This window comes from Hetaerina americana, unplaced genomic scaffold, assembly GCF_022747635.1.
Source record: "Hetaerina americana unplaced genomic scaffold, ioHetAmer1.1.p SCAF_16, whole genome shotgun sequence".
In the NCBI taxonomy this organism is placed as follows: Eukaryota; Metazoa; Arthropoda; class Insecta; order Odonata; family Calopterygidae; genus Hetaerina; species Hetaerina americana.
The window spans coordinates 1,879,895-1,906,096 of NW_027286719.1; the positions used below are offsets into that span (position 1 = coordinate 1,879,895).

At 38.1% G+C, this 26,202-nt stretch overlaps 1 protein-coding gene across 3 annotated transcripts in view; it reads right to left on the reverse strand.

Annotated features, from left to right (window-relative positions):
* Nucleotides 1-26,202, reverse strand: part of LOC139686978 (CTTNBP2 N-terminal-like protein) — a 73,861-nt gene that overhangs the window by 12,182 nt on the left and 35,477 nt on the right. For all 3 annotated transcript variants that reach the window (XR_011700580.1, XM_071584025.1, XM_071584024.1), the window contains 6 exons: nucleotides 16,537-16,716; nucleotides 16,296-16,456; nucleotides 13,860-14,074; nucleotides 10,094-10,249; nucleotides 7,111-7,265; nucleotides 3,766-4,455 (listed from right to left, as the gene is read on the reverse strand). Coding sequence is in view for 2 of the 3 variants with exons in the window: in XM_071584025.1 (XP_071440126.1) it covers nucleotides 3,766-4,455; nucleotides 7,111-7,265; nucleotides 10,094-10,249; nucleotides 13,860-14,074; nucleotides 16,296-16,456; nucleotides 16,537-16,716 (1,557 nt within the window). In the remaining variant the exon portion in view is untranslated. The remainder of the gene's footprint in view (nucleotides 1-3,765; nucleotides 4,456-7,110; nucleotides 7,266-10,093; nucleotides 10,250-13,859; nucleotides 14,075-16,295; nucleotides 16,457-16,536; nucleotides 16,717-26,202) is intronic.

Sequence of the window (26,202 nt, forward strand, 5' to 3'; positions counted from 1 at the left end):
CTTGATTACCTTGATAAAGGCAGTAAAATTATGAGCGAATATTACTCCAACATTCTTGACCTGCTGGATGCCAAAATTTGCGAGAAGAGACTTGAAGAAGAAAAAAAAATCATCTTTTGCAAGGACAACCTCCTGTCACCTGCTCACAAAGGTACGTTGGCGAGGGGAAAACTATGGGATCTGGAGTGCCATTTGTATGGCCATCACCCCCATTCTCCTGATTTAGCCCCCCCAGACTTCCATCTTTTCCCAAACTTGAAGAAATTTGTTTCTGGGAAGCACTTTGGACCCAATTAAGAAGTTGAGAGGACTGTGGATGGATATTTTCACAGCATTCCAGACTATCACTTCCGGGAAGGAATACTGATGTTGGAGAAACACTCGACCAAGTGCATTGAATGGTCATTATGTAGAAAAATAACATCATTTTTCAACTGAAAATCGCAGTCTTTCATTGTCAAGCCGAGAACTTTCCACCTTACCCTCGTACAATTAACAAAGAGCACTACTGAAACTATGGATGAAAATCAATACGGCCTTGTACTTGAACCTTAAGCAAATAAATTGCCTTGGCATATATTCTCAATTCTCATAGAATGCTCACACTTTCAAATATTAACAAGTAAATACAACTTAAATTTGCATAGCATTCTTGTACACAGAACTGGGCTTTTGGTGATACGGCATGAGAGGCATGCTTCACAAAGAAAGCCATGGGATGTTCCCAGACATGTCAAAACTGTCACCCAAAGGACCAGGAAGAGAGGGCTCTGATGGAAGAGTGAGAAAGATATGCACACATACTTTGCCTCCAAGAAGAGGCAGAGAAACTGCTGAATACAAAAATAACTAATGTTGCAGTCAGAGGACGGGAATACTTCAAAGTAGCAGAGTTGAGTTGATGTAAGGGAAGGGGTGAAGAGAGGTGGTCAGTAAGCAGTGGCCTTCAAAGTTTTGGTTCTCAATTTTTGAGGAAGTCATGAGTGAGGACAGAGAGATGGGTGCAGTAGAAGAAAAATGGGAACATATCAGAACAGGGATATCGAAGGCAACTAATGAAACTAGAGGAAAAGTAAATATAAAAAAGAAAAGACAACCATTGAATATGTACAAGTAGTAGTAGTTTTGAGGGGAGGCGACCGACAGCTGAGGTCATTTGCGCCATAGGGGATGGACAGGAAAGGATGAAGGGTGGAGAGAAACCCGGCGTCGGCATTAGCCTACTCTTTACGACAGGCGCCAAGGGGTCCGCAGCTTAACATCCCATCTGACGGACAGCGTACTCACTCTAAGTGCCCTCCATGAAGCACCTCAAGTAGGGATTGAGATACCTCTGAAAAATATTCAACACCGCCGGGATTTGAACCCGGGCCCTCTGAGTGGGTTGAATATGAACAATTTGATTATAAAGATAGCTGAGAGAAGGAAATGGAAGAATGTAAACACAGTGTTAAATAGCAAGAAGTATAGAGTAAAAGGATCTACTGAGGCAGGAAACTAATACAGTGAAAAAAGTGTGCTGAAAAACTGTGCGTGAGGATATGGAAAGCTCACAAAGAAAGAATGAAAGTGATGTGCTGTACAGGAAGGTGAAAGAACTGTCCAAAAGTACAAAGGGAAAATCAGCAAAAATAATCAAAGATAACTCAAGAAAATTATTCCACGAAAGATTCAAGACAGACAGAAAAAATACATAGAGGAAGTGCATTGTTAAGACATTAGGCCAGTAAGTTTAGACATAGAAAGAGAATACAATGTGTAGATGAAGACTGCTTAGGTCCAGGCTTACTTGATGGCGAGAGGGAAAGGGCATTAAAAGAATTGAAATCAAATACGGCTGGGGGATAGACAACATTCCCAAAGAACTACTTCCAAGGTTTAGGAAAATGTGGGAGGAACAGTATTTATGAACTTCTTCGTAGTTTTTGTGAAGGAAGAATTAGGCCAGGAGATTTTCTCTGATGGGTGTTGGCTCCTTTTCCAAAAAAGGGAAAAGCTGTGAGAAATAGGGAGCTCACCTATAACCCCAAACCAGTACTAAACACAAAGGCAAGTGAAATCTACACATCAGGGTATGGGGGCCGGTTCATTTCCCTGCGCCGCCTATGGTTTCCCAGGAAGATCTGGTACCCAAAATACATCAAACAGCATGGGTGGAGCTGAGGGTGCCCAGGAAATGAAACCAGCCCTCCAGTCTGGGCTACCACATCCCCATTCAAATGAGATTCCTACCAATTACGCAGCCTTCTACAGTATGCTGTCTCAATCCCTGATAATACAAACTTATGCCACCATGCATGCCACTTTTCTCTATATCTCCGTCTCCCACACAGAATACCAAAAATCTCTCCCCAAATCCCTCCCTCTACTGACCTTCTCATCGACTTGGCAGAATTAGTATTGCAAAAACACCTTTTAACTTCAACGATAAAATTTCCCTCAAGATAAAAGACACCACCATGACCCCCTTTACTGTGCCAATCTTTTCTTGGGCTACCTTGAAAATTCTTTCCTTCAAAACCAAAAGATCAAACCACTCTTCTGGGCTTGTTACCCAGGCAATATCTTCCTTCTTTGGCCCCACCGACATGAAAATCTGTCCTCAATCATAATTCTTCTTCCTCCATATATTTTACAACTTCCATTTCAGACTTCCACGTAAAATATTTAGACATAGACAACCACTTCTCGAAGCACACATTTACTACTTCCATCCAAATAAATCAACAACCACCAACACTGTGTCAAATTCCTTAAGAATACGGCTGATTTTATGAGTGCCAGCCGAGTCGGTGGCGATATGGCAGAGAATATCAGGGCACTGTGTTTTGGTCCCAGGAATGTGATTGTCAGTGGGGGTAAGAATTGGCCATTGAGTAATTGCCCAGAGTAACACTCTTTAGGAGCCGTGGATGTCACCTGACAATTACTCAATGGTGGGGACATTATTAAGGATGCCAGGAGCAGGAAGGGAGGGGGAAAATGATATTCTAGTGCTTAGTGTTCGATGATGAACTCTGTGGAAATGGAGGCATTATTTGAAGTGCGTTGGTTTTCAGCGGACATCCAAGTTCAAACATCTAACTTGACGTTTATTCAAATGCGATATTTTTTGGTTTTTAAGACAAATTATTTCGAATAACTTTTTCATTGCCATAACTAACACTCTGTACCTAAATTGTTTCAAAAATATTACCAAGACCGAAAAATTAATATAAAAATTGCTAGCTGTCTTCAAACGTATTTACCATGACTCTTCTGTTACCCTACATATCCATAAACATGCACATACATATAGATACACACTAACAAATACTCATACCTACATACACAATATGCACTATGCACAAATAAATATACATAATATAGAAAAGAAGGTAATGAATATATAAACAACATTGCATGACAATGATAATAGTGAGATTCTATAACGAGATTTCACGCCAATGAAGCTTTTCCAAATTATCTTTGAAATAAAAAAAACTCAATGGTACATATCTAAACACATTGCAAAAATAGCATTAAATGTGAAATGAATAAGGCAATTTTACCTGACACCATACTAGAGAGTAAATCTTGGAAATCTGCCAGCTCCTGGCCAAGCATGTCTAGGTCGGGTGTCTCATGCAAGGCGGGGGGGCGTGCAACCTCACAGTGTGCCAACACACCGCCATTCCTAGCAGCGGCAACCTCGGCAGAGTGACTACGGCTAGCAGGCACCACCTCCTCCTCCTCCGCCTTCTCCTCGCCTCCGCCCCCACCCACCTGTGGCTGCTCCCGCCTGCCCGCCCGCCCGCCCGACTCGGCCACCGCTCCCGTCGCTGCTGCCGCTCCCATTGCTGCCGCCGCTCCTGCCACCGCACCAGGCCGTGGCATGTGATGTGTGCTGCCGCCCACCGCGTCCCCACTCCCGGCCTCTCCCGAGAGTCGAATCTTCTCCTTGACTGTGCCAAACTTGAGACCCTGCATGGCCTTCTTCACCTCCACCATGGATGTGTCCGGTAGCACAGGGGGGGTCCCAGGGGGAGCCACGGCCCTCGGCACTGCCTCTTTCTTGGGGGGGACGATGGGCTTGTTGGGGGGCACGGGGGGAGGAGCACCTCGTCCCAGCGGAGCCACTTTTTTGGGCGGCACAGGAGCCATGCCCGGCACGGGTGGCTGCGCCGCCTGGGGAGTGGGCTGAGTGAGGGGGGTGGGGGATGCAGTGGCCACCACAGGTGGGGCCGTGGCTGGGGTCGCTGAGGCCACCTGAGTCACCTGTGTGGGGGCAATGGGGCTGCCACCACATGAATTAGTGGTCACATGGAACGTCACCTTCCCGCCTTGCGTTGTTGTGAAAACTTTCGTCCCAGGAGAGGCAGACAAGCTGACACGAGGTGTCACTTGCACCACCTGCGGTTGACTCCTGTCAATATTTGGTACTATCCTAGTCGTCACTGGTTTTTCTGGTGGCACCTGGTGGTCAAATTTCATTTAAAGATTTAGCTAACACCTTATTAATCAATTGCATTACTTCTTTTGGGGGTTTTATTTGCCTACTTCGACAAGAGCGTTTTTTGCAACATTTAACAACTATTAATTTACTATAGGCTACTAAAATTTCAGGTTACAGTTGAGATATTCCCTTTTTAGTTTTCTAGATGGTGTCATCTATTGCTACAGCTAGCACATGTAAACAAATATTTTCTACCGCCTTTTTTATTCCGATGAGAAGCAAATCTTTTTTATAAGATGGATATACAACTATATGCAGCTTTCTAAATAGCCATTGCACCAGCATAGAAAACAATAATGGTCCCTCCACGACATTAGTTCATCTGCACTCAACTCATTACACAGCTGAAGCCCACATTTCCAAACAAAACTTATCTGATAAATAAATATTGAGAAAAAATATAAAATAAATCTCTCAGGGCCAGAATAATTAATTTGTAACATCAAATAAATATGACCCATGATGCAGGGGTGCACACTCCTCCAACCAATCCACCTCTTCTTTCCACAATACCTGCACTTGTCCATGGGTCATATTAATAAAATAGAACCCATTAATTGGATTAAAATTTGTTTCATTACCTCCATGATGGATAAAAAAAAGCCCGATGTCATTTCCTTCATCATAATATTGAGAATAATAACAAATTTTTAACTGTCTTCTTCACTTAAGCCATTAAATTGAAATTTTACATTATCTCAAAAAGTCAACTGGAAATATGGATTTCACATTCATCAGTTACATATGTGAAGTGCATCTTTGAGAGTATCACCTTCATCCTCCTGGCTACCCCCCTCGTTGCATTATAGAGAGAGAGAGAGAGCCTTCCACAAATAAAGTGCGAGGAAATTATGACATGCTTACTTTGAGAGGCCCGGAAAGTAAGGAGTGGCGGAAGGTTCTTCCACTAACCTTGAGTACTAATGCAGCATCAAGAAAGTGGACGACGTAAGGAAGAACTAGAAGAAAGACCATTGATGCAGAAAATATTCTTTTTGGACTCAAGACTGTAACATGTAAATTTTTTCAACTCTGCAAATTAGGCATTTGTTTCTTCAGCTGTGTCCTCCTGTGAATTGAGCAAGTCTAGTGTTTTCCAAAAGAAACTGGATGGATGGAAATGTCTTGTGTTGATCACACATTATTTTATGAAAGTCAAATCACGTCAGTATACTACAGAGACAATTGAGAAATATTATGGTGAATCTGCACCTTCGGGTAGAATATTCTGTAATATGTTTCAAAATTTTCTGAGCGGTCACATGAGCCCAAGTGTTGCTGAACGTTTGTGATGCCCCCCCCATTGAGGCCACTACACCAGAAGGCATTGATTAAACCCATGGAATGGCGATCAAAAATGCATCCGGACAAAGACTTCCGAACAGCGCTTGGTGTGCTTTACGAAAAACAAGAGTGATTTTCAGCACCGAAATGTGACAATGGATGAAACATGGATTTGCCATTACCAACTAGAATTGAAACAACAATCCATGCAGAGGATAGAAGCCGGTTCTTCAGCTCCGTAGAAGGCAAAGATGGTGCCATCAGTGAAAAATGTCATGGCATCTACTTTTTTGGGATGCAAAAGGAATTCTATTGATTGAATATCTGAAAATAGTAAAACAATAACCTGGGAGTACTATTCTAACTTCTAATGAAACTGGACACAAAAATTCATGAGAGCAGACCCGGCTTGCAGAGGAAAAGAAACAAAGTTTTCCCACAGGATAATGCATCAGCCCATAAAAAGTGTCATGGCAATGGGAAAATAGAGAGATTTGCACTATGAAGTACTGGAACATCCACCCTATTCCCTGGATTTGGTTCTCTCGGACTTCCACCTCTTCCGAAAACTCAAAAGTTAACTCACTCGTCAACATTTTACGTCCAATCAAGAGGTTGTAGACCAGTACTCGGTAGCACTTCCAGAATAACACTACAGAGATGGAATAATGGCATTGGAACATTGCTGAATGAAATGTATTAATTTTAAAGGCCATTATGTTGACAAATATAACTTTCTTTGAAAACATAAATAGTCATTTTCATCATCAGGCAGAGAACTTTTCAGATCACCCCCGTACATGCCCTTGATCTTTAAGTATGAACACAACTTTAAGCTGCCCATATTGCAACACACGTTCAATCCCTTGTAGTAGCCAGCACCAACTCGGATGATTTGGAGAAAACTTGGAAACTTTCACAATATTTTCCCACTAATCATCATGAGGTTTCTCAAAGTGAAGCCTGAAACAAATTACTGCTATTGCAATCCATGGGCCTCACTGTACACTGATATACTTTTTATCAGATTCATGGGGCATTATACTGATCTTTGGCCATTACTAATTACACCAGGATTCCTTTCTTGTTGCACTTTTAGTTGCTTTGTTTTTACCATGCATATGCAAACAATTAAGTATGCTCCACTTAAGCATTCATCATATTCATCGGAAAACATACCATCACAAACTTATACTTAGATTTACTTGACAAGTTTTACATGAAATAAGCATAGGGCATACATTTCTGTTCAGTAAATTTATATATTCCACAATTGAATTTACTTGAGGAATATTTTTGAAATTAGCTCACGAGTGTAATTAAGTACTCACAGGAACTGAGGGTTGATCCACAGGGGTTTGCTGCACTGGCCAGCTGCTCACATCTCGACCACCAACAACATTACGAGAATCAGTGGAATTTGTTGTCGAGTATGCTACATTCCTAATTCCTTGCCCAGGGGAGACTGAACGAGCAATACCTGTGGCTGAAAGACACACACATTTACATTAATACATATCAAATGCAGTAATTCAAACACAATACATTTACAATTTTAGATAAGTTGCATATTCTATTTTTAAAATTTGAAACCTCAAAATTATTGCTCCAAAACTTCCTAACAAATCAACAACCAAGGGGTGAACAGTCAATGCTGAGCGCATTAGAAATCTAGTGTGATAGACATAGAACGAGAATCAGTGTAGGCAAAACAAATGCTATGATGCTTCTGTGCTTATCGATGGAACGTTGAAGACTTTGGTATGGGGGAGGTTGGGGTAGAGCCGTTGGAAGAAATGAAGGGAGACAGATGAATGCAGAATTTATGAGGTTTGTTATAGCGTGTGGTGTCAGGCTGTGTCTAGTTAGATGAGGCTAAGAAATGTACGCAACTACAGTCCACGTCAATCCAAAACCTACCTTAAACAGTAATTTACCAAATAATGATGTAGTAATGGATGACATCTGAGCGACTACAACGTTAAGAGCTTGTATTTCTAATCTGTAAACTAAGGTTCATCAGTTCTACACCTTGCCTGCTAATTAACAAATTCAGTGGTTTCACACTGAACTTGTACTCTGTAGTCACCAGTAGGTAATATTGCTTTGGTTATGTGATTCTGAATGTGACACAATAGCTTTCACTTTGCAGTAAGCCATTTTTTCAAAATTGTATACACAATTTTTGAAATTAAAGCTGAACAAGAAAAGACCATGGATGTCAAAGATTTTGCATCAATTTATTACATTTTCAACTCACTACAAGACAATGTATAACCTCTAGCCAAATACATGCTATTTTATGGCATTTAACTAGTAGTTTCCAAGATCAGCTATTGAAATTTTTAATACATATTACGGCAACATACTATATGGCAATACATATTACGACATTGATGCAAAGTCATAAAAACATAAGGTAAGTCACTGATAGCTTGCCAGTTGAGTTTCTTATACCTATGACATAAACTACCCACATTATGTCCTTGTTACCCCAAAAGACACATAATTAGTTAATAAAGGATTATAAAATCATCATTGGTTAGAAAAGTAACTTACTATACAGAAAGAGATTTTTAGGGAATGTAAGCTCTCATGATATCAACATTCTGCTGCATTTGAGAAATCGATGGTCAAGTTTTATGATCCATGTTTCCAGGGAATATGCTTAACTTTAATTTCTAATGAGTATCCTACATCCAAATGAAGGCTGAAATATTTTCTCATCGTTTCAGTGGTGATCTTGCATTTGAGGGCAGAAGCAAAGTCGAAAAAGAGGAAGGATTACCACCGTCAACACCAAATTTTTGGTTATCAAGGCACTCACTTGGTCATTACTATGATTGTATAAATGGCTGAAGATTACAGGTACTACCAAGCATAGGTATATTTGACATTGCATTTGTTGCAGACGTATTTAAAGCCTGATTATTTATTTTAAAAAAGAATAAAATTTTTTCGTTGCAGTTCGTAGGGACTTTTCCTTGGCTTCTCAGGTTTGGAAGAGTCTGCAATGGTCCTAATGCAAGTCCTATTTCATCGTGGCCCTTAGACTTCTCCCTGAGGCAACTCTTCTTTACAATTAATTTCATAAAATTGTCACTGAAAAACCAATTGAAATGACATGTTCCACCTAAGTAACTTCACCAGAAATCTTTAAAATTATAAATGGTTTTTCTGAAGCTTCTCCGACTCGGTGGCCGAGAATTCCCCCTAGATTGATAAAGTGCTCACCTGATGAATCAAAATGCTTGTGCAATCACATGACTTTGTTTTTTCCAACCAGAGCACTTAACAAGAGTTAAATTTATGTTTGAAATATTCAATGATTTACAGTAAACTCTCAATTATACATGCACAGATTATCTCTCTTGCATATTATCCATGCTATTCTCTCCTCCCAGCACATCGAACTTTTAATAAAATTACAATCATAAAGATGATTGAATGCTGAGAAATTTTGTTATACTTAAAGAAAAATGAAAGTCTGGAAAAAGCCACGAGGCTTAAGGACAAGCACAGGTGCCATCTCTTAACTCACTGCTTCATCCCTTTAAAGACCCGGAAAGGCAAGAGGCTCTTTGACAAGATTTACTCGCACAAAAAATTACTTAGCTGCTCTGGGAACAAATTAAAATGCCAACATTCTATTTACTGATTGGAAGTTGATGCCAAAACACTTACGACATTGTCACCTCATGCTATACATTTTAAAGGGTGATTTCAATTTTAAAATCTTGCATAGAAATCTTTGGTTTTTTATCTGAGTCAGAGCCTGCACATCGGCATTATGCCGAAGTCTTTTGATGCTTTTAATGCCATGAGCTACCTAGTATTCCAATTTTCCCACACTGAAGTTGTCAGTTTTCAGTTATAATGGGAAAAAAAAATATATTTTTCATCTTTCAGCTGAATTTCACCATATTCATCATCAAGGAGTTATACTCATTCCACCGAGACAACATGTTTTCATTCAATTAACTTTGTTGCAACCAGTTATAATTTTATATTGAATGAGCTGTGACACCAAAATATATATTTATTATGAATTATAATCAACTGTTATGAAAATTGAATGCATATCACATAAGGTAAATGCGTTTTGGACTTCCACTTTGGCAAAGTAAAATAATTCCTTCATCTTTATAAACATAAAAATTTAACAAAAGTAGTACATTAAAAATAATCTTTAAATTTTAACCCTCATATGTTCAATTTCAAATTAAATGGTTAATGTGACAACTTAAGATTCATCATCAATCATAGACGACCAATATGCATTGCACCTCTGAATTCCAATGAATCGAGACTTACTTGGACCACAAACAGGAACACTGGAAACCGTTGCTGTCGGCTGCACCACTTTGGCTACGCTGCTCATCATGGGTGTTCCAGCAGGAGGGGGGGGAGGCACCGTGTCGTCAGGGTGGGCAATCCCGGGCTGGGCCCACGCTGAACCTTTAGCAGGTACTATAGAGTTTGCCATCATTTTAGGGATCATCATATTTAAAGCTATACGTGCATGGGAATCTATCACTCTATGAAAACTATCTTTCTATCTTTCACTCCATGAAAATATTGAAGTAGAAAAATTAGACACATTGGGAAACAAGTTCTTGCAGCATCCTTGCCACATTTTTGTGTACTCATCACTTTTAAGCATTTGCTGCTCATTTTTAAAAACTGTCTCTAAAAATGTATTTGAAGGAAATATTAAGGATCAAAACTTTCTAAATAAATCACATTTGTGAGTTACACAGAAAAAGCTGATGAATAAGTATCACTGCTTGCTCATAATCCACCAGTGATTCTTTTAGAACGTATCATAACAACCACGAAAAATCTACTATATTCTACTACAGCTATCTGCTTCGGCAGCCAGTGTCCTGTCTGGTAACGGCCAATACATTAAGACATACTCATCAGCATTGAATATGTTTTCAGGTGGGTAACTTTCAATCATCTCCCTTAATTTTTCACTCTGACACAGCAATGGTAACTGCTGGGGTGGATCACTCTTCTCCCAAAATATCCCTTTAAGAGTGATAACAAGGTGTGGGAGGGTCTTGAAACTTTTCTGGACAAACTTGCAATGCAAAGAAACCTATAATCACAAAAAAATTACGGGAAACAGCCTAGCTTTCTGGCAGTGGGCGGTGCCAGTAAACTGGAGCTTTTTTGGCTTCATATCCGTGAGGATCATTTAAATGTGGACTCAACAAACTTCTCGCTGCCAGTCACAGTTTGTAATCACTTTCTTGCTGGATTCATAGGGTTGTACATCATGCTCTGGTCAATTTCCATTTGTCAATATTGTTCTAAGTGTTGACGCCATGTTTTACACAATTACATGAATTTTGCACTTCCAGCACCAACATTTTATGATAAATGTTCATTCAAATTCTCAACATACTCAAAAAGAACACCAGAGCTTAAATCATTTTTTACATTTCCTCAACCTAGTGTATAAATAGATTTATGGAACATTCCTACAGACAGATTTTTCTTTTTGCAGCAACAGAGATTCTACTGAACTGTGAAATCTTATTTCCTCTCACGAGGAGAACATTAAGGTTCCAATTTTTTTTGGAAAGTATGATGATGATTCATTGCCTTTCTGCTATTGCTTGTTTCTCTATAATGTTGCAAATATTTTTGCTGTGCCTTGAACATTCATAATATTATGATCAATTTAAGAAATGAAATGCAAAACAGATGATAAATGATAAACTTTTTGGAGAAAAAGCTATGGATCATTGGAAATATATAGAAAGAAGGAAAATGATCACATCTAAGAGTGAATTTGACCACTATTCTGAACTATTTTGAACATCTAAATAAACATTACGAAGCAGAAAAATCACAGTCAAAGTATACAATGATTCTTTCTTGAGATAGCCTATCGAATGGAAAGGCCTAAAAATCTTCAAGTGAAAAACTTCAAATGAAATTCAAATATGGAAAAAATTTATGACGACCTCTGCATTTCAAGGGATATGTGTGATATCCTATCTGAGAATGACAAAGTGCCTCCATATTTGCTCCAACAACTTTTACAAAAAATTTGAAAGAATTCAGACACCAAAAATTTGAAACTCCGTAAGTTCCAGTTTCCAATTTATCAAGTGTAAAATCATTTAGCGCAGTAACTCATATTTTGACTAAGAAAGAAATAAATTAAGGAACCAGTGAATTAAGGTTGAACTGCAGGCTAATCAGAACAATAGCATAGAATGTAAAGAATTTTATGAGTTTCTAAAATTCAACCTATGAAACAATTGTCCAAAAATATTTTTTGTTCATTTGTTAATTGCTTCTAGCACATACAACAATCAGCAGCTCCTTAGAAAATCCAAGAGATTGTGCTCATAGTATCGGAAAAGGTTTGCTTTCAGTAAGGCTCATCTCTGACTAGACTACTGTTTAAGGTTCAGCTATACATTTTACATGTAAGGAATATACATATAATGATAACAGTTCTAGCTATAACGTGTTTTCATATTCTTAGTTCATTGGAGCAACAAACTTTTACCAGGCAAATGGGATAAATGAGTTATTTGCGGTGATTAAACACTTCTATTTTAAGGCTTTACACTGAAAGGCATCACAGCCAAGTCGGATGAATTTCATGACAAATCTACTCCTGAGTTTGCAACTGTTCATCATTGGGTAAATGAGTTTACTCAACATCCACAAATGATAAACACTAGACAGGACCAGGATGTCCAGCCGTAGTGACTTCCTTTGAAAGGATCAACAGAATCCAAGACATGGCTTTGAGTGATAGGCAAATCATATTTGTTAAATTAGTTGAGCACACAGGCATATCAAAAGATAGGATTTTTTCAGCTTTGCATGAAAAATTAGGTGTGAAAAAAATATTGACAGAATAAAGCACCATCTTTGGCATCTTCAGAGCCAGACTGCCTTTGGAAACGCAGTTTCGAGTGTTCCTTTGTCTCTGGAGTGAAGTAGTTATCCATGTTTCACCCATAGTTAGGTATGAATGCAGAAACTCGTGAGGATTGCATTGGTAAAGTGCCAAATTAGCCACCATACAATAGTGTTTATTCTCGACTGAGAGCAAACGTTAAATTACCTACTACACTCCAGAGACAAAGGAACAGTTTAAACCGTGGGTTTCTACTGGCCATTCGGCAAAAAGGCAAAGATGGTGAAATAATTGGCCAACTAAGTGATGGCCATGGTTTTTTGGGATGAATGTGGAATCATCAGCATCAATTACTTGCAAAAAAGAACAAACTATAAATGGAGAGAATTATGCATCATTATTGCACTGGTTGAACCAAGAAATGAAGAAAAAACGTCCTCAATAGGCAAAGAAAATAATTGTCTTCCACCAAGACAATGTAAGGGTGCACACCTGCGCAGTGCTTATGGGGCAAATTATGGAATTAAAGTTTGACTTAATACAACATCTATCATATTCGCAGGTTTGGTCCCCAGTGACTTTCTTTTACTTCCACACTTGAAAAAATTGCTAGGCAGACTACGATTCACATCAAACCGTAAGGTAATCACCAACACAGATGCCTCTTTTGAGGACCTTCCGACTGGGGCATCAACAGCTACTTGAAAATGTCACGTTCCTGAATATCCAAGATTCACTTGAATTAGCTAAAAATAATATTTGAGAAAAAAATACAATGTATACAACGTGCCTGTGCTGCTCTGTGGCAAAAACCAGGAAAAATTGTTTGAGAGGAAACAATAGTCTGCAGAAATGTGCATCAACTACGAATTTCTCTGAATGGCAAGGGTATTTTATGCCGACTCAATAGCTGGTAAACATGACCATGCCCCTGTCAATGTCCTCTGCGTACCCTTGCTCAACAACATTCTCATGACATTTTGTAGCAACCCCTGCAAATGTCAACCAGCAGGTTCAAATTGCAACAAGCAAAAAGAGCTGAAGCAGTCAGTCAAGTACTGGAAGTACTCGAATAGAGATTGGAAGGATCCTAGTTTCAAGCTCTGGTGATATGAATTATTTTTCAGTGAAAATATCACAAGGAAAAAAGATGCTAAGGGCAAATACAACAGGGCAAGAATCAATTACTCGTTGGTTGTGATGGTCTGGGAGATGGATGTGAAGACAGGAGGTTGGGCTTGGCTGGTGGGGGAGGAGGGGTGGCAGAGCCAGGTCCCCCTGGCCGTGCCACCCTGGGGGGGCCTGCTTCAAACATGGCCACCTGGTGCGCTTCGGCCAGCTGCTTCTTCAAAGACTCTACTTCCTGCTTTGCCCTCTCTAACTCCACCTCCAAGTCTCTCACTCTGAAATGCAAAAGAAGCCAAGCTTTAAATGAGAGATTCCAGACCTTGCTACAGCAAGAGGAGCATCATAACAAACAATAAAGCCAAATTAAAGAGGAACGTAAATTCTTTCACATTGACCGAAGTCTTATGGAAAATGAACTGGGAACCTTTTTCCAGCATTAGTACTTAAATTACACACAGCACTACTTCAAATTTCATAATGCTGTGATTATCAGATGATTATTAACACACCAAAGGGTTTCATTGGACTCTTAAAGAGTAAAATTTAAAAATTTTTCATCAAGTCCTCTCTGCTTTCTGGCCAGTCCCTGTCCTCCTCCTTAGCCTATTATCTAATGCCTCAAAACTTCTACACCCCTCTCATCATTCATACAGCTTGTCTATACTGTGGATGAATTCATGTCTCTCTCTGGTGATTAATAATTTTATTCTTATGTATGCTGTTACGACTACTTTTTACCGCTTAGTTTTTTATTTGCGACTATCATTTGTATTCAAACTCCAATTGTATTTGTGTCTGTCAGGAATATTTGCAAGCAATGTGACATGTTCCACGCATGTCTCAAACAAGTCTTTTTGAAATCAATAAACATCAACCGATCAATGGCCTCTTGGCCATTCAAATATTAGAGAATAAGTTTTTTTGTGGAATAACTTATACACATAATTTAAATTTTACGTTCTTTATGATATACCATACATGTTCCTGCTTCCATATGCCACCATTTACTGAAATTGTTGATGCTTTGTCATATATGACCACAGTGATTTTTATTTTGAACATTATGCAAAACAGTTTCATGCTATCAAGTTAAACCCTGGATTACAACAAATTTCAACTAAGAAGAACATGCTTATGCAAGTTTTCATTTCAAGAACCTGAGTTTAATTTCTATTTCCCACATCTTTCCTTAGAATGACACTCCTAAACTTTTAAAAGGAACTGCAAATTACCGGCATCAAGAAATAACGAAAATTATAATGAAACTATTTCAAACGTCACTTACTTTTTAACTTTGAAAAAATAATATTTGCAGATTAATAGTTAAAAATAAAATAAATTTTGCCTAGACTAACAATCACTTGTTAAAACCTTGTTGGTTAATAAACCTTTTTGGAAATTACTATTTAGTATTGTCAAAGAAGAAATATGTTATGCCAGGGTGGCATAACTAAAGGGTGGCCAACAACTTAAATTTTCAAATGATTACACTCATGAATGATACATTAAATTGTGGCCCAGTTAAGACTGCTCACTAAATGGGCAGCAAATTCAAACACTGATACAAAACACAGATCTTCAGAGGTAAAACTTATCATGTCACATTCCCGTTTCAGTTAGAGTAGAAACACTCTCTCATGTCTATGGAATGAGCGAGAATTAAAGCTAGATAGAAAATAATCTTGGAATACAATTGCAAGAACCTTACCCTTCCCTTGCGAGCGTTCATCAACACAGACTATGTCAGCGATGCATTAAATGGGAGTTTGAGCTCAGCTATTTTATTTTTGATGCACTGGATATTAATGCACAACACTACAAGAAAAGACCTATCTAGACCCTCTCCATCTCGAGACACCAGGCGGTATGAAAGCCAAATATTATCTTACTAATTCCCTCCACAAAAGTAAAATTTTGTGGCACAGGAGTGATGATGAATTGATAGGTCAGGGGACACTATGTAAAAAATATTTACCTCATACAATAGCAATTAATTCAAATCACAAATAGGGGGTCTATTAAAAAAAATAACTGACCTTGAATTTTCCTGCGTGCAATAGTGATGCTAGAAAAGAAGGGAGACAAGAGGTGACATTATGATTGCAGACTATCCTGCCCCAGGACCTCTTGTTTTGCTTCACAAAGCCAACAACATCACAGCCAGCCGGTGAGTGTTTACACAGAAAATATACATGGGGCTTATGGGCCGGGAAACACATTATACGTATTCAGCAAAGAAAATTTTTTGAGCGGTTACAGAAACTGAAGTTATACTACAAAAAATATAGAAACGTCGCCCAAACACACAAATAAGAATTAAAAAAGTTAGATTATTATCGATAACTATATTGGTATCCAGCATAACTTTCAGCATGTTTCACATTCGGATACTTCATGGCCAACTCAAATAATTGTGGAAGAATTGTGAATGTGTTTATCAACACCTACAGAACAACAAAACTGCTGACCTGATTTTCATAGAAGAAACATATTTACCTCTTTTCTTCTTTGGAGACTGCTGCCTTAAGCTGCTGTCGCTCTGTGTCAAATTGAGCAAGGTGCTTCTCCAGCTCAGCTTCCATCTGCAGGGACTTTTTGCTCTCCTCCTCCAAACCCTCCGCCATCGTGTCCACACGGCCTTTTTCTTCTGTTAAGATCTGAAAAGACCATTTCATTAATATCAATAATAATTTTTGCAAAGGGCATGAAGAGAGAAACAATTTTTTCTAACTCTTACTTGTGCCAGATCTTCTGATCGCTTACTTTCTTCTATGTACTTAGTGATGATTTTTTTTCTTTCTGCGAGAAGCAGTAATACTATATGTTTCATTCTCACCCTTTCTTCTTCCATTAAGTCTAATACCTTCTTATAATCCTTTTCTATTTTTTTCTTAGCTTGCCTTTCAGCCTCCAGCTCCTGTAACAACAGATTATAGACAATTAGCGCATATTGCAGCTTTCAGAGAGGACATAATGACAACTTGAGTCAAATTTCTTTTTAGGCATTATTTCCTCAAGCTATAATATCCTAAAATTAAAGACAACAAACAAACACCAATTAAAAGATATAACAATAAATAGAACTCCATATTGGAGGACAATTAATACAAAAGGAAAAGGCATTGGGTCAACAAAAAGCCAATTGCAGATTACCAAAATTGTATGATTGCACCAACGTACTTGGAATTGCCATTATTTTTCAACCCCTATTGATGCTTGACTCTTTTATGCCAATGAAACCCTCTACTTTCACTTGCAGACTCAAAAAGAAAAATCAGGAGAGAGTTCATATTATGTTGTGGCATTCAAATGTCAGATCAACTATTTATTTAGGAGTGTATAAAAGCTCCTGACATAGTTGAAAATCTGAAGTGGACACCTCCAATCTATGCCTATTGTCCTGTTTCAATTACCATACTTCAATGCCATGTCTTCTTTTGTCCCTAAAACTTTGACAATCTTGGTCCAGAACACTGCCAAGATAGGTAAACTGTTCTACCTCCTCTCCATTCTGCCCTCCTATTTTAACATGACATTCCTCATTTTTTGAAAACCTCATAACCATTGTTTTGCTAACCATGAATCTCATCCCACACCTAACACTGATTTTCTAATTCTGTCAGCATTGATTGCATTCCCTTGGCTAACTGACAAACCAAAGATTGATCATCAGCAAACCTAACAGGTTTTATGAATTCCCCACAGACTTTCATTCCTATCTTGAGTTCCTCCCACAACACTTTTACCAGCTCCTCCCCAATGTAAGTTGAAACACGCAGGTAATAATGGGCAGCCCAGGCTTACTGCTCTTCCTAGCACTGCCCATCCAGACTCTCCACTTGCACCTGAACAGTCTGAGACATGTACAGGATGCGGATTAGCCCAATAGAGATCTCCACAATCTATTTCTATTTTTTGCAAGACATTCCTTGAATCTACCCTATTGATTCTATCGAATGCTTTCTCAAATCCTAAAATATACACAAATATCCTGATTGTAACATATGCTCCACTAAATTAATAACCTCATTACTGCTATGGTATCATGTGTGTATCACCCCTATTTGAGCCTAAACTTAATTAATAGGTTAGGTAATAGTGCAGTCAAAATTAGCTAGCACACTCTGGTTATCAATAAAAACAGTTACATTGGCATGATCTGGTATTAAATCAAGGAATAAAATTAGTGCAATAGACATAATAGATAGGACATAGACAACTGCAATAACATGTGTGAATTTCATTAATGTAATTAGATAACTTTAATGAGGTACTTCACATCAACATTTCCCAGAACAATGGCCACAATCCCCTAATAGTGGATAAAATCCTAAAGAAAAAATTTTATTACCTGATGATGAAAGAGATTGTTTCCTACCCGCCCAGAAAAATTTCTACTAGTCGATGACACTTACTTCCTCTCATAGGTAACCTTTGCTAAAAACTTGCAAAACTCCTCCCCAAGCCCATTTGAGCCTTTCACCCCCTCATTATTCTTGAACATTTCTTGCGCGACAGGAAAGATTAAGCGTCCTTTCAGATGAAATCTGGTGTGTGCTAACTAATGTGTGGGTATCCTCCTGAATGTTACACAGGCCAAAGTGGCATCGTGCCCTGATTCACTCCACCGAACATGTGAGGTGCTTTAAAATGAAAATCCCATGTCCCTGTCCACCAAATATTGATTGGACTATGCTCACAGCAGCAAATCCCAACTTATGAGCTCTACAATCCTCACCAAAAAGTTCAAAAATGGATGCTTTTAAGCAGACTGATTGAAATTTTCAACATACCCACATACCAAAATGCCAAATATAGCTCTTCGTAATGAACATCTGTTCTAAACTTCCTCGGCTTTGCTTTCCACCAATTACTTTTCCAAGAGGTTATAAGCCAATAATGGAAGGACATTTCTAGAACAAATAGTTGAGGCCACACAAATATCACAAGGCACACCAAGTACACATTTTCAATTTTGTATGAAAATTTGGAAGAGACGCTATCTCTGCAAGGTGCGTCTGCTCTAGGTGGAGACTAAACAAGCCTGCGGTCAATTTGGAGGCTGGTTTGGTTCTTTTCCATCACAATCCTTATGGGTTCCTGCATCAATACATGACCGTGGACAAAACATGGATACACTTCTATGACCCAGAGACAAAGGATCACTGGAAACAATGGGTTTCTAAAGGTGATCCAGCTCTGAAGCGGGCGAAGATGTTGAAATAAGCTAACAAGTGATGGCCACAGTTTTTGGGATGCATATGGAATCATTTACCCTGATTTCTTGTGAAAAGGACAAACAACAAATGGAGAGTATTATAAAGTCCCACTACATTGTTTGACCGAAGAAATCAAGAAAAAAGTCCTCATTTGGCAATGAAAAAACTCTTTTCCATCAAGACAATGCACAGGTACACACCCACGTAGCTTCGAAGGTGAAAATCATGGAGTTAAAGTTTGAATTAATACAACATCTACCACATTAATCAGATTTGGCCTTCGGGGACATTTTTCATTCCAAACTTGGCTCGGCGGAAATCAATTTACGTCGAATGAGGAGCTCATCACCAACACAGACATCTACTTTGAGGACCTTCCAAAATCCTTATTTATGGATTGCATTAAAAAGTTGGAGAAACGGTGGGAAAAGCACACCGAGCTAAACGGAGAATGTTGAAAAATAAAAACAAAACAACCCAAAATCATTTCTTTTCCTACTTTTTCCAAAAAGGACTTATTGAACAACCGACCTATCTCACAAACTTACCTATTATTCACTTCTCATTTAATTATTAAATAATCAGTATCTTCTGAGATTCCTTATTTCTGACTCCACTTGACCTGAGGTCTGGATCATAACCTCTCCGGTGTCAGGGTCTTTGAGTGAAGCTCTCATTCCCATTTTGGTGAGGCACACGGAGAAGTTTAGTGTCCACAGTACACAATTCAAACAGGGAACTAACCGTATGGCATTGCGCATCTTTGGTTCCAATTTCAACCACAAGAGTGAAGTCTTCCAGGAAATCAGTGGTAAGTCATGTCACATTACCAGTGCTATACCATGTACAAAAAACTTGCTCTGACTTAAACAGGAAATTCATTTGCTTCAATGCATATTCTCCACTACGTTAAGTCCTTGGTGTCAACTTTACCTTCACTCGACTTCGATCTCGCCTTTTTCCACCCATCCCAATAAAATCTCCTTTACCAATTACATTAATTATAAAATACTGACCACAACTTACAACTCCAAAGAGAGCCACAGTAATGATAAATCTTGTAGTTTGGTGAAGATTAAAATGGTTCAGACATTTAGAGCAATCTGGCAAGACAAACGATCAAAATAAAATTCCCTGGAATACATGGACAAATTATACACACAGAACTTGAATGACATGGAAACTAGGCAAAGCCAAAATGCCAAACCAATCAAAATATTTCCTAGTTATTTTAGAGCTGCACATTGGAAGAAAATGCTCCATTAAAGGAAGAAAAATAGGAAGTAATTTTGAATACCTACAGGAAGCAACAATTGTGCTAAACCTGCATGCATCATGTGAAATTATAATACATGCATATTTCTTCATCACAGTCATAAATGCATGTATTTATAATGAATGTGCTTAAATGCCTTTACTTTTGAAAACATCTATAGTGCCAAGTGCTGCTCTTTGATGAATTCACATTATTATTATTATTATTGTTACAGGTGCTGCCTCTGGTGAGTCATGCCTTGCACCGGGTAGATTTTGTCAACATACTACCATACCTCGGCAATCATACTCACATGGGACACATGGGACCAATGAAATTTCCAGAGGAAGAAATAGAATATTGGTTTTTTGGTTTTTCATGGGCATATAGCCAGAGAAGAGGACTTTGAAACTGTATTCGAATTTGCTTATCAAAACAGTCAGTTTCCTAATTTTAAAAAGTAAATACTTAGCAATACCAATGCTATTAATGGGTGTATGTTATACTCAAAGTAAATGGGATTTTGTCAATCAGCATGTAACCTAGAATGGCTAACATAAGCTAAGAATTACATAGATATTGCTCTACTAAATTGAAGAAGAAGTGATCTTCAAGTGATTGTAGGAATAATGTCATTGGTTTTCCCCAAGCACTCCATGGTTTAAATGGGCAACACACTGGTAGTTTGAAGGTCTTATAGACTACTTATTATGCCATCGTTGATTTAAAGTGACTTTGGTAAAAAACTGAATGAATACAAAGCAGAAATTTTGTGCTTTCAATTCAATTCTGCTCACTTTGATTATCCAATAACGATAAATAAATGGGCAAGTTATTCCAAAGGAGTGTAATTGAGTAATTAGAATATCACTTTATTATGCAAGTTATCTTAATTTGTGAATGCACGACCAAAATTTTATTTTAATTTCTGATTGTTCCTTCCCGAGAATAATTGATAAACAAGTGCTATGATTTCATAAACAGTGAAAAAATTGTGAAACTCACCAATGACCCCGCCACAAAATTCCAAAAAATACTTATAAAGTGTTTAAAAATCACCCTAATATCCTATCCTATCACCCTAATACCCAAAGTGAAACATACAAAGCAACAGTGATTAACCCTAGGAAAACTAGGAACCCTCCTAGGAAAACATTAGTAGGCAGAAAAGTACAAATATTCCCCACTTTGAGCCATGCGCGGTCATTTACTAGAAATCTAGGCAAAGAGGTCATCAACAAAGTATTACAGTTATTAATAATAATTCTTTCTCCCAAAGAAAAATATGCATGTGCCATGAACATAATAACATAGCTATGAATTACTAAGCTACTACTGATTCCATAATTTTATATATATATATATATATATATATATATATATATATATATATATATATATATATATATATATATATATATATATATATATATATATATATATATATATATATATATATATATATATATATAGTTTTTGAAGAGTATGCAGAAGCTAAATCTCTAATATGGTTTGTGCAGAATTGAAATATATGGTAACCATTTTTTTTCAATTTATGTGCAGTGCATCAAATGCCATGTTTTGCAACAATTTTGGTAATCCCATTTGCATTAATTGCCCAAATTTTGACTCTACAGTGTCTAGGAGCATGGCATTCATTTAAAAATACAAGTTTCTGAACCATGCAATTTTTCATCAGTCTTCATCCTTTCCAATTCTTTTAATTTTGAAATTGAGAAGTGTTCACACAATTTAATCACAAAATGGAAGTCGTGATACATGCATTGCCCTTGTATTGAAGAGTAATTATGGTTTTATCTATATTGAGGATTTTAATCAAACATATATACTTAAAGTGTCAGTTTTTCCATCGGGTGAGGCTGCTTAAAAAAAAATGTTCAAGAACAAAAAAGGGGCCATACCAAGAAACTTGTCTTCAAGATAACTCTTAGTATTATTAACGGCTTTCCATTCATTTAGGCGGCTATATATTTGTTGCCTTAGTTTGGAATTGCACAGTATACAGCAACCTGTACACAAGAGGCATTTATTAGGAATGTTTCCTTCTCTTGCATACCATGGGTCGCACGTGCAATTTTTCCGTTACCAATGTGTGAAATGTTTTGTGCAGTTTGGGCACTACTGGTTCTGAGACTGCTCATACCCAAGCCAACAGGATTATTTGTACGCACACTTGTTCATACGGTTATTTAAGGTTACAGGACAATTAGGAGTTTCTTTTGAGATTTATCACTGCAGATGAAACTTGGTTACATTACTTTGATTTTGATGGCATGCAGCAATACATTGTGTGGAAATCTCTAGGGTCACCTAAACCAAAAGAGCCTGAATGGTGAATGAATGTGCCTGCTCAAGGCTGCTAAGCTCCAAAACACAATGGCGGCAGGCCTGACTGGGCAGGGTACTGACCAAAATTCCCAGAGCATTAGGGCCAACACTTAGGATATTTACTGGGAGAGAAGGGAAAAGAGAATGACCGAAAAGTCAGGAACCCCTCGCCACATCCACATAAGGCATTTAAATAATTTCGAGGGTAACTTTCTCCAGTGAAGGCAAGCACAGAAGTGCCCACTCGCATTGAACGGCACCTACACAACCCTCATTAAAGAAAACAACACCCAGATAAATGGTACCTGCGATGTCAACAGGAGCTTGAAAGAAAAAAGTATCTCAAGTTGGCCTGCGTGCAGACCCAAGCAGTACTTCTGCTAGGAAAGTTGTGGTCATATCATTTCTCATTATTCAGCATTTTCCAATATTCAGCGAATGGTTTATCAGCATGTCATACTCGCAGACAAAACTGTAAATGGAGCATACTGCATATAGATATGCACTAAAAAATTCTCCAAGGTCATATCAATCTCAAATGCCACATTTCCAAGCAACAGGCTGGGTGCTGGTCCACAAAAATGCACAGCTGTACGTGGCAAATCCTGTTGTCAAATATCTCATGAAACTCAAATGTGAGGAATACTCCTTATCCTCCCTAAGTGCGGGCCAGACTTAGCCTCTCGCACCATTTTCCTGTTCCCCACGTGAAGAAACACCTTTACGGAAAGACTTTTTCATAATTAGAAGCATGGGAGAGGCTGCCAAGTCAAATTTTAAGGACTTATAAAAATAACACCTTCAGCATGTCTTTAAAGACTAGAAAAAAAAGTAGTAGGACGCAGTAAGTAATTGCTTTGCATCCATATTTTTGCGGACCATCATTTATTTTGACGGCAACCAAAATTTGGAAGGCAAGTAAAAGTAAGATGATAAAAATAGCCATGCCTTCTTCACTGAATAGCCCTCATAGAATGTATTCAACTAATAAATCACTTGAATAGCTGGATCACTGCAAGACAAGAAATAGGTTTGATATGCTGAAACGCGCACAGTTAACTCTCGATTGTCCATCTTGTGGGTCATCTACGCTAATCCCTTCCTGGCAACTCAATACTTTAATAACAATACAATTGTAAAGATAATTACTTGGTTTGAAATTTTGATAAAATTAAAAAAAAAATTAAAGTTTGAAATACCTAGGCCTTCTTAAAAGTTTTTAATTTCACAGAATCAAAAGTTGTCAATAGTATTTTATGTTTTAATTTAAATAATTTTGTATTATTCATACTTTCCCATTATCATTACCCCCACATTCATTAGTCCTCAGAATTCCATATTCTCCTTTCTGCTGAGCAAATAAATTGTTTTACTATGCACCAAATAAGTCAATAACTACACACATGGCATTATTTAAATCGGTATTATATGATGAATATAAATCCACATCGGTAATCCTTGGTTTAAATGTCTTTTGCCAGTTATTTTTTTCCTGGCTATGTGAATGGTTTAGTCTCCTGAGGAAAATACATCCTGCTTTCCCCTCCATAGTTTTGTGATCTTGAAAATCCACAATTCTACCCTTGGCTGAAATCTAAAATAGCTGAATATTGCAAAAAAATGTTATTTCCTTAGCCTAAAAACTCAAATTAATCACCCGGAATGAAAAAGAAATAATTATCTGTTTATACCATGACATTTATCACATGTTTTGGTTATCTGTGCTTTTTGAATATCTATGCTTCATAGTGGTAGGGGAGTGATTACTAGGGGAGGTAACCAACAGATGAGGTCATTTGCGCCATTACAGGTGGGTGGGAGAGGAGGAAGGGTGGTAAGAAACCTGGTGTCGGCATTAGCCTACTCTCAATGAAAGACGCCAAGGGGTCTGCAGTTTAACATCCCATCTGACGGACGGCGTACTCCCTCGAAGTGCTCTCCACAAAGCACCTTGAGTATGGATTGGGATATCACTGAAAAATATCTTCCGCCCCCAGGATTAAAATCCAGGCCCTCTAGGTGGGATGCCTTCTGTGCTTCATCGTGCATCAATTAACATCGATAATTGAGAGTTTACTGTCTTGTGATATACGGCTCATGCCACTGATCAGACCCATGCATGGTAGCAGGACCACCAAAGATAGCAAACAGACTGACATCCTAGACTGCATATATTATGATGAATGCTTCACAGACAAATATGACTAATATCAAACTCAAATCACCATGCTCATTTGGATCTAAAAACTTATGGAATAAAGGCTTAATTTTCTACTTGTAAAAACCTCATCACTGCAAAACAAAGCAATTTTTTAAAACTGCTTTCCAAGAAATTTAGAAAATGCCTGTCACCCAACAAATAGTGTATATTTTAGGAGCATTGCTCTCGTTATTAATTATCCAGCCCACAAGGGATTCCCAATGATTGACAGGGGAATTTTCGCTACATTCAAGAGATGTTTGAGATTTCACTGACATAATCTACATGAAGAAGGACAAAAGTGGCGACAGAATTACCAGAGAAGACAAATGAAATGACAGAATGCCTGAACATCACTCAAAATGACTAGGAAATCAATTCTAGGCAATTTATGGGGAAAATAACACATGTACTAACCTAAAATAAAAATATTAATGAATCAGTAGGCGTTCTTAGGTTAAATAAGCAGAAAACCAAACAAGACTGAAGTACTTTAAGGTAAATGCAATAATAAACTGTGTCAATGCAAATGCTCTCTAACATCTACATTAGTCACTCATGTAAAAACCATACAAGAATATTTAACAACAAGACTTCCAAGAGGGATAGGTTCTCTCATTAACAATTGGCTTAGGGAACTTATAATTATTATAATTCCATATTTGCTGGTAAGAGCCAAGATTTGGGATGAGAATATCATATAAATTATAATGACAAGAGAGGGAACAATTAAACTAAAGGAATGTCGAAAACCAATTTATTCAGAACACCCTATGACTCAATTAAATTCTTCAGCTTTCCTTGTTACCCAAGTTAACAAGCACCCCTGATAATTTTATAGATTACTAACACGTGAAATTAATTGTCAGTTCACCTTTATTTCACTCAATTCTGAAGTTGGGCTATCCACAAGATAAATACTGCAACATAAAAGCATAACTCCTATGAAAGAAAAATTTAAACAATTAGAGATGGAAAAAAATAGATCCCAATATCTTGTGAACATGAAAAGAGGGTGAATTACGTCATCCATAGGAACTTTCCACAAAAATGATAGGTCATCTACCAAAGAGTAAACTAATTCATACAGGAAACTACAGCCAACACTCATGAGAAGTGAATACCTATAAGGAGGGTTGAGAGTGAGAGAGGGAGGAGGGAAGCTGGCAGGAGGTGGGGGGGGAATTGGAGGGGGGTCATTTGGGATGGGGGGGGGAGACATTGAATGAGAAGTGGGAGAGGGAGGAGGAAGAAGGTATGGAGGGAAGGAGGCAGGAATGAAGAGGAATTGGGGGCAGGAATGGGCAGAATGGAAGGGGAAAAGAGCAGGGAGGACAGACGAGATGCAGCAGAAAAGAGGAGGAAGAGAGGATTGAAGGA